The sequence below is a fragment of the Callospermophilus lateralis genome, chromosome 1, assembly GCF_048772815.1.
Source record: "Callospermophilus lateralis isolate mCalLat2 chromosome 1, mCalLat2.hap1, whole genome shotgun sequence".
NCBI classification, from domain to species: Eukaryota; Metazoa; Chordata; class Mammalia; order Rodentia; family Sciuridae; genus Callospermophilus; species Callospermophilus lateralis.
The window spans coordinates 76,861,234-76,869,367 of NC_135305.1; the positions used below are offsets into that span (position 1 = coordinate 76,861,234).

General features: G+C 45.6%; 1 protein-coding gene across 1 annotated transcript; it reads right to left on the reverse strand.

Annotated features, from left to right (window-relative positions):
* Positions 1-698: 698 nt before the first annotated feature.
* Positions 699-2,958, reverse strand: Twist1 (twist family bHLH transcription factor 1). Its single transcript, XM_076863234.2, has 2 exons — positions 1,904-2,958; positions 699-1,362 (listed from the first exon to the last, which is right to left on the reverse strand). The coding sequence occupies exon 1, from the start codon at positions 2,546-2,548 to the stop codon at positions 1,946-1,948; it is 603 nt and encodes a 200-aa protein (XP_076719349.1). The 5' UTR covers positions 2,549-2,958; the 3' UTR covers positions 699-1,362; positions 1,904-1,945.
* Positions 2,959-8,134: the final 5,176 nt, after the last annotated feature.

Consider the following 8,134-nt stretch of genomic DNA (forward strand, 5'->3'; position numbering starts at 1 on the left):
AGTAATTGTTCCAACAGTTACCAAGGATACTGAAAACTCAGGTTTTTTATTCATTGTACTCAGATGTATAATCTTTATGTGTAAATTAGGAGCATACTTTTCAAACAGATAACAAAAACAAAGTGAAATATTTTCTTTTTAGCAAACATGACACTGAATGTCATATTTATTCATGAAATAAAAATTAAACAAATTATAAGTGAAATTGTCACTTATCATTTTCCAAGCATTTGTATTTATTTGTGTATGTAATGTTCATAACACGTTATTCTTTCACTGAAATAAACCTTTTAAGAATCCTCATCTTTAAGAGTGGAGGGCATGACAAAAATATATAGTAACAAGAGAAAATAGTGCTAGTTTTGTACTGTTTAAATGAATGTTTTAGAGCTGTTTTACTTCAAATTATAAGAAAGAGAAGCAAAGGGCAAATTAATTTGCTCATTTTTTTTGCTGCTGGAGGATTGATAAGAAATGGAGAGATGCTATTAAGCTCCACTGAAAACCAAACTGGAATAATAATAAAGCTGTCTTTTTAAATAACATGCCTGTGCCTGTCAGTAGCTGGTTTATTTGAGTTTTTCATTGCTTTGTTTATATTAGTACCCCCTCCCTCCTGGGTGCCTCTGGAGTTAAACAAGCAGGTATTTACCACCAACATAATCCTGAGCTTTAAAAATATAGACCAAACTCTAAGATTCTTAAAATTTTCAATCATATTTATTTATTGCAGAAAAATAATATACAAAGATATTTACAAAACAATCATAAAAATATGAATGCATTTAGACACCGGATCTATTTGCATTTTACCATGGGTCATCAATAAATAAATAGAATGTTGGTTTTTTTTTAATTTTAAGTATTTATTTCCCTCAGAGGAATGAAAAAAGGAATTAACTGACTATGATTTTTCTGGCCAGTTTTATCCTAGTACGTTTATTTCTAAAGGTATTCTTAAAATTCCTCTGATTGTTACCATTTTAAAATGGAGAAAGTCCATAATGATGCCTTTCCTTTCAGTGGCTGATTGGCACAACCTCTTGAGAATGCATGCATGAAAAAATAAAAATAAAAACATTCTTCGTCAAGAAAAAAAAAAAAAAAAGGAACACAAACAACTGTTCAGACTTCTATCAGAATGTAGAGGTGTGAGGATGGTGCCGCTGCCCGTCTGGGATCACTGTCCACGGGCCTGTCTCGCTTTCTCTTTTAAAAGTGCGCCCCACGCCCTGTTTCTTTGAATTTGGGTTCTGCTCTTCTAATTTCCAAGAAAATCTTTGGCATATATATTTATTTTTAGTTATCCAGCTCCAGAGTCTCTAGACTGTCCATTTTCTCCTTCTCTGGAAACAATGACATCTGCAAAAATCCAGAGAGGGGGGAAAGTTGGTTATTGTTTAGGTCTCTGCCGCTGTTTTCTAAAACTAGTGAGCTCTGTTATCACTACCACCGAGAAATTATGCTGAACAACCTGGAAGGATTTCAGCTGGAGGGCAAGAGGAAGTGGGTGGGCGGAAAGGAGGAGGTGGAATTTGGGAACGTTTGTTTTAAGAAGAACAAAATTTAAAGCCAAAAGAAAGGGAGGCCCTGGCAAACCGTCCTTCCCTTACCCTTGAACCTCGAGTCTTTCTCAGTCTCCCCTCCTGTCGGTCACACACACTCACGCACACACGCACACCTCTCACAAGGGGCGCATACCCCTGGGGACTCTCTCCCTACCCAGGACTGAACTGGTTTCCGGGGATACTGGTGGGATGAGATAGCGGTGTCTGGTTAGGTGGGAAGGCTGAGAAGAGAGTGCGAGAATGGGAAGGCGGCGAGGTGGGCTAGGAGCCGCGGCCTGGCCATTCGACTGTCCATCACCTGAGCGACAAAGAGTCGCTGAGGCGCAGGTCCTTACCTAGGTCTCCGGCCCTGCCGAGGGGGTGGGGGGCTCCGCCTGCTAGTGGGACGCGGACATGGACCAGGCCCCCTCCATCCTCCAGACCGAGAAGGCGTAGCTGAGCCGCTCGTGGGCCACATAGCTGCAGCTTGCCATCTTGGAGTCCAGCTCGTCGCTCTGGAGGACCTGGTAGAGGAAGTCGATGTACCTGGCCGCCAGCTTGAGGGTCTGAATCTTGCTCAGCTTGTCCGAGGGCAGCGTGGGGATGATCTTGCGCAGCGCGGCGAAAGCCTCGTTTAGCGATTGCGTGCGCTGGCGCTCCCGCACGTTGGCCATGACCCGCTGCGTCTGCAGCTCCTCATACGACTGCGGGCTCCCGCCGCCGCTGCTGCTGCCGCCGCCACCTCCCGCGCCGCCGCCACAGCCCGCAGACTTTTTACCGCGCTTGCCCTGGGCCGGGCTGCCCGGCTCGTCGCCGCCTCCGACGCCCCCGCCCGCGGCCCCGCCGGGCCCCGCGCCGCCGCCCGCGCTGCGCCGGCTGCTGCGCCGCTTGCGCGCCCCGCGCTTGCCGCTCGGCGGCTGCTGCCGGTCCGGCTCCTCCTCGCTGTTGCTTAGGCTGTCGTCGGCCGGCGAGACTGGCGAACTGGACACGTCCTGCATCATCTCTTGAGCTGCGACGTGCGGCCTCGCGGGCCCGGGGCAGAAGGGCAGCCCGGGAAAGAGGAGGGGAGCGGGGCGCCTCAGCCCGCCAGCTTCCCCAGCGCGCGGCGCCGGCCCGGGCGGTGCGGCCCGCCGAGGTGGGAGCGGGAGGAGGAACAGTGAGGAGACCTCCGCGGGGAGGGCGCGCGGGGGAGGCGGGGAGGGAGGCGGGAGGGGGAGGGGACGGTGTGGATGGCCCCGAGGTCCAAAAAGAAAGCGCCCAACGGCCGCACGCACACCCGGCTCGGCCTCCGGGAAACGGTGCCGGTGCTGGCGAGCCCGCGAGGTGTCTGGGAGTTGGGCGAAAACTGCAGACTTGGAGACTCTTATACCTCCGTGCAGGCGGAAAGTTTGGGGGCAGCAGTGTCATTGGCCTGACGTGGGGAGGAGGGACTTTTCGAAGTTTTATAGGAAAGTTTCCGCTTTCCAATCCCCCTCCCCCGTCCCACTCCCCCCCCCCCTTCCTCGGGGTCTAACAATTCGTCCTCCCAAACCATTCAAAAACGACCTGGCCCGGGCGGCCGGCCCCTCCGCCCGCCTCCTTGCTGCCCTCCCCCTTCCCTCTCCGCCAGGAGTGGGGCGATTTCCTTCCGTGCCTTAGAGCTGGGGAGCGCCCCCGCACCCTATCGCAGCGCCGGGAAACGGCCAGAGGGGACTGTGCTGGCCGCTGTAGCTGCCCCAAACGGAGTGGCTGTGACAGCAACGGTGGCAACAGCTTCTACGCCGCGGGTGATGTCTCATCCCTCCTCGGATCCCTATAGGTCTCTGGGGCCGGTTTGGGAGTCCTGGGCGCGGGGAGGAGGGGGTAGAGTGGCAAGAAAGTGTCAACCGCGGAGTCCACCCAGTGGTCAGGTAGACGAACTCCTGGGGTCCCCAGGGATTAACCGCGGCGGCTGGGGCTTAAGGTCGAGGGCGTTTCTGAGGACGTGGCTGCGTAGCAGAGGCTGTGGATCTATACCCCGGCCTGCTCTCTTACCCCTCCGGGAGAAGCATCTGGGCCCTCCTTTTCCCTCTGCAGTGACACAATGTACAGCCTCTCTGTACCCAAAGGACTGCGCCTCTGAAAGTGTCAGAGGCAGAAGTTCATTCTCTCCCCCACCCCCACCCACACGATGAGGGAAGCCTTGTCTTTGGGGAAGGAGTAAAGCTGGAGGAGGGCAGCACACGCCTTCACCGCGGCCCGGTTACCCGGCGCAGCAGCCCAAGGTGGAGAACCCTTTGACCATTTCATCCCCATCGCACCGCCAAGTCAGTCTCCGCATGTGACCTTGGAAGGTCAGTTCATCAGACAGTGATGCGCCTATACTTTTGGGGCTGCCTGCTCTTGAGAGTACCCATCTTCCAGCTCCCCTTCCAAAGAGGTCCAGTGGGCAGTTATGCTCCCAACGCCCCAAGTGCATTCCAATTATTTGAACACGTTTTCACTTTAAGCATTTCTATCTAGTGAATTAAATCAAAGATCCCCAAAGCGGGTGTTCATGCAGATTCTGGTAAACTGGAAGTAACAAAGTTGAGCGGGAAGAGAAGCCGCTGTGGAAGAAAAGCCCATCTTGGCAAAGCTATCCTTGCTCTCTTTTGGAAGGAGTTGGGGTGAAATAACAGTTTCATGTTCATCTTTTACATTTTAAAGCAAACTAAAGACCAAAGGCAATAGTTTAGTGCAGATTTGGGGGGCACCGAGTTGTGTGCTTCGCCCTGCACAGGCGGAGGTCCGCCCACTGGCTTCCTAGTCCGAACTCGCGGGTGGGAACTGCTAACTCAGCAAGCACCCTTTTCTGGGCTGGACCGAGGGTCTTGGCCACGGATGTTCCGAGAAGGAGGCGGGAGCCCAGGCGACGCGCAGGCAGGCCACGTGGCTGTGCCCCGCTGAGGCTCGCAGCTTCGGTCCCGGAAACCCTGGGGTTTGGAGCTCTTTGGGCCGGCTGAAAGGCTAAGCCTTTGTTGGGACGTGAGGGCAAGAGTTATCTCTCCCGCAAGGGGTAAACAGTACTGTGTTTCCAAGGGATGGGAACCCTGCTGGGGTTTTCCTTCACCATTTTCACAGAAATATTCAGAAACAATGACCGCAGCATGCCGATTGGCCTGCTTCTCGAGCCGCTGCCATATTTTAAAATGACAGCCTGTCAGAAAATCAGATTCTACTTGACCTCCACTTGATTTCAATAGCACGAAGGCGCTTCTTGTCAAAGCAAAGTCATCCCGCGCACCGTTGTATTTGCATCTTCTGCCTATAGGATTTTATCTCTTGGAAACAGAGACAAGGCAGAAATTCTGCTCCATTCTCTACCAAGTGTTCTCTTTTTTAAAAGTCTGAATTGCAGATTATTAAAAAATTCTTATTTTGAACGTGGCTGCAGAAATCTTGCAAATTTTCCACTTTAGCTGCCTTTTTTTTTTTTTTCATGTCTCAAATCTTACTCCCTCCCCCCACCCCCCACCCCGCCCCGTAGTTGAGTCTCAAAAAGAAAGAGATCCAATGATTGGACTCTTTCCTTTGTGACCTGGGGTAAGCAAGACAGGAAAGTGTGGGCAAAGTGTAAAGGAAACCTTACCTGACCAAAGGGAATTGGGGAGGAGGAAGGGTCCTACAAGGTGGAGGAGAAGCAGAGTCCATGATGGTGCAGCAGCCAGGGGTCATTGGCCCATGTGACTTGCAAAGTCATCAATCTCTAAGACTAATTCTTAAACAAGGGAGCCTAGTACTTCTCTGGCACTAACTTCCAGCGGGTGAATGGCTCCTGGCCTTCCGTAGATGGACCTCAGAGCTGAGGCCAAGCTCTGGATGCCAGAATGCTTAAAGAGAGTTTAAAATGAATGACCTAACCAGAAGTATCCTGGCCATGGAAGCTTCCCAAAAGGTCACAATTGATGACTTCAGTTCTAAGACAAAATTTCTCTTGAACTCTTGCAAGGAATAGAGGGTGAGACCAGTTTTTTTTTGAATTCTTAAGTGAGGCTGGAAAATTACATTTTGAGCAAAAGTAGTAGCTTGCTAGGTGAATTACCTTTCAAAAAATGCCTGGGGCTTGATAATCTTTGCTTTTGCAAACTGCAATATGCCAGTGGCAGGCTGTCCACTCTGTTCATGTATAGTGGGCTCTAACATTTTATCTAACAATTTTCTTTTCCACACTTGCTGGAGCAAGAATGGCTTTTTTTTTTTTTTTTTTTTTTTTTTTTTTTTAATGTGCTGACAAGCCAGATATAATTCTGGATATCTCATATATGCAACAATAATTTTAATTTCCACAATGTTTTGTTTAATATGTGAAAGCGTACTTCATTCTGAAATCCAAATTTCAGGCTTTTGAAAATAGTGTTAGGAGTTTTTCTTAGAGGACTGAACTTGGTCTGGAAGGATGTCAGTGGAGGACTACCTTCTTTGGCAATGCTAGATTAATTGGGATTCGATCATTTTGTCTACTTCTAAAATAAGGTCCCTGAAAAAAAAATTTAACTGAAAGCAAAAAAATTTTTCTTTTGCACTTGGATAATTTAAAACGAGCTTTGTTTTCAAACTGCAAACTTGGCATGTTTGCAGTCCTTCCTGAGGAATGTGTGCTGTGTTAAAAAATTGAAAAAAAAATACTGTTAGAAGTTACAGAGCTAGAAATCTCATACTGAGCAAATGCAATAAGTCTCTGTATCCTTACAGTTTGAATATGCACTGACATTCTCTTAGCAGCAATGAATTATAAATACTCTCAAATAGGGAAAAGAAATGCACTATAGAATTTCTAGTAAGCTGGTAAGTTTGGGAGTTTGGGCTTGTGCAAAATGTGGGTTCTCCAATCTGTTCCTCTGCTTCGTTCTCTTTATATGACCTGTCACCTGTTTTTTGGCTTTGAGTTCTGTGAACTAATTTCTCTGAATTGCCTAAGCAAAACCCAGGAGCATTTCTACAGAAGGGGGCGCAAATTGAGTAGATCTCAGATGAGGTTGTACATCATAGGTTGCATGGCATTTGAACACTTTACAGAGATTGCCCAATGTGTTATTTAAATGACAGAATTTGATTAAAGTGGAATATAAAGTCTGTGTCTGCGGGAGTGAAGGAATTTGACAACTCTGTGTAAAAGGAGATTCTTCTCTGATTACCCAGGTAGTCTTACTGATGTTTGAACATCTTGCCCTAAATAAGAACTCATTCTTTCTCTTTTAATGAGGTGGTTTAATTTGTGAACATAACTAATCCTACCTTTCTTTTTCTGAATTTTTTTTTGATCCTACCTTTCCTTTCCTGAATTTCTTTAAGAATAAGGAACAAATAAAATTATTTTAAAAAGAATTGAGGAGCATCTCAAATGAGCAAATGGAAATTTCAAATGGATATTAATCATTAAAATATCTGACATTTTGTTCTCAAATTGAAGATTGAATAAAGAGACATAGGGGGAACAGGACTAAAGTTTGGTGTGGAAATATATGGGGTCCTGAATAACATTTTGCCTTCCCCCCCCCCTAACCATATAGGAAAGTGCAGCCTGTCCATTGGTATCCTATCTCAACTGCCAATTAACTTTGTTGATATACATGTCCATAACTTACTACAATGAGCTGCTGGAATACTGAAAAAATAATGTAAGAAATGTACAGTCACTCATAAGACTTATCAATGTTAGTCGTGCTGCCTAGTAAGCATTTGTGTGTCTTTTAACCATCTGATGATTGGTAATTTAAATACAAATCGAACAATTTTGATGTTTTCCTAATTAAAGTTCCCTTCAGAGACTCATACCCTTTATCTTTCTTTGCTGCTTCAGGGGATCTTCTTTTCTCTCACGTGGGTTTTCCTGAAGCTCAGAGTCCTAATTCCATTGTTTGGTTTGGTTCTTCCCTCAGAAAACATGTTGTTTTTGCCAGTGACCACAAGAGGACACAATTTCCCAGAGAACTTAATTTAAAAAGCTCATAGAAGAAAGCTAACGAAATAGCAGAAATACCACACAATTAATGAGTGTCACTTTGGAACTATCTGGTTGATTTATATGATTTTATTGAATTTTAAAAACAAACATGCATTATTATTGAAGCTTTAGATGTCTCTAAGATACCATTTTTTTCCTTATTTAGGCCCCAAATAAAAATATGCATTTCTGAAAATATACAAAAATGCTACTGTTGTAATTCAAATAAAAATGTTTATAATACACTAGTACAATTTTGTACAAAATTCTTGATGACATAGAATTTTAGTTAGTTAATTTTAAAGTCGTGCTTGGAGATGAAAAAAATGAATATTTCAAAATGCAATAGAAAGTTTGAATTTTCAATTTGATTGTCTGGGATGCTTTTATATAGAAAATTCCACAGAAACTATGTTTTGTAGTTTGACAAGTGCATTTAAATGTGTATGACAGGTTGATAAATTATTTGCAGAAATATGAAAATAGAATTTCTTAAGATACTTTCAATACACTTCCCCCAAAATATTATATGCAATATTTTATTTAAGATAGTCTTCCTCTCTCTGCTTCCTTTTCTCGCAAGGTTTGAGAGCATTGGCTTACTTTGTAAATTAAAATGAATTATGTCTTAGATATTTTTCTG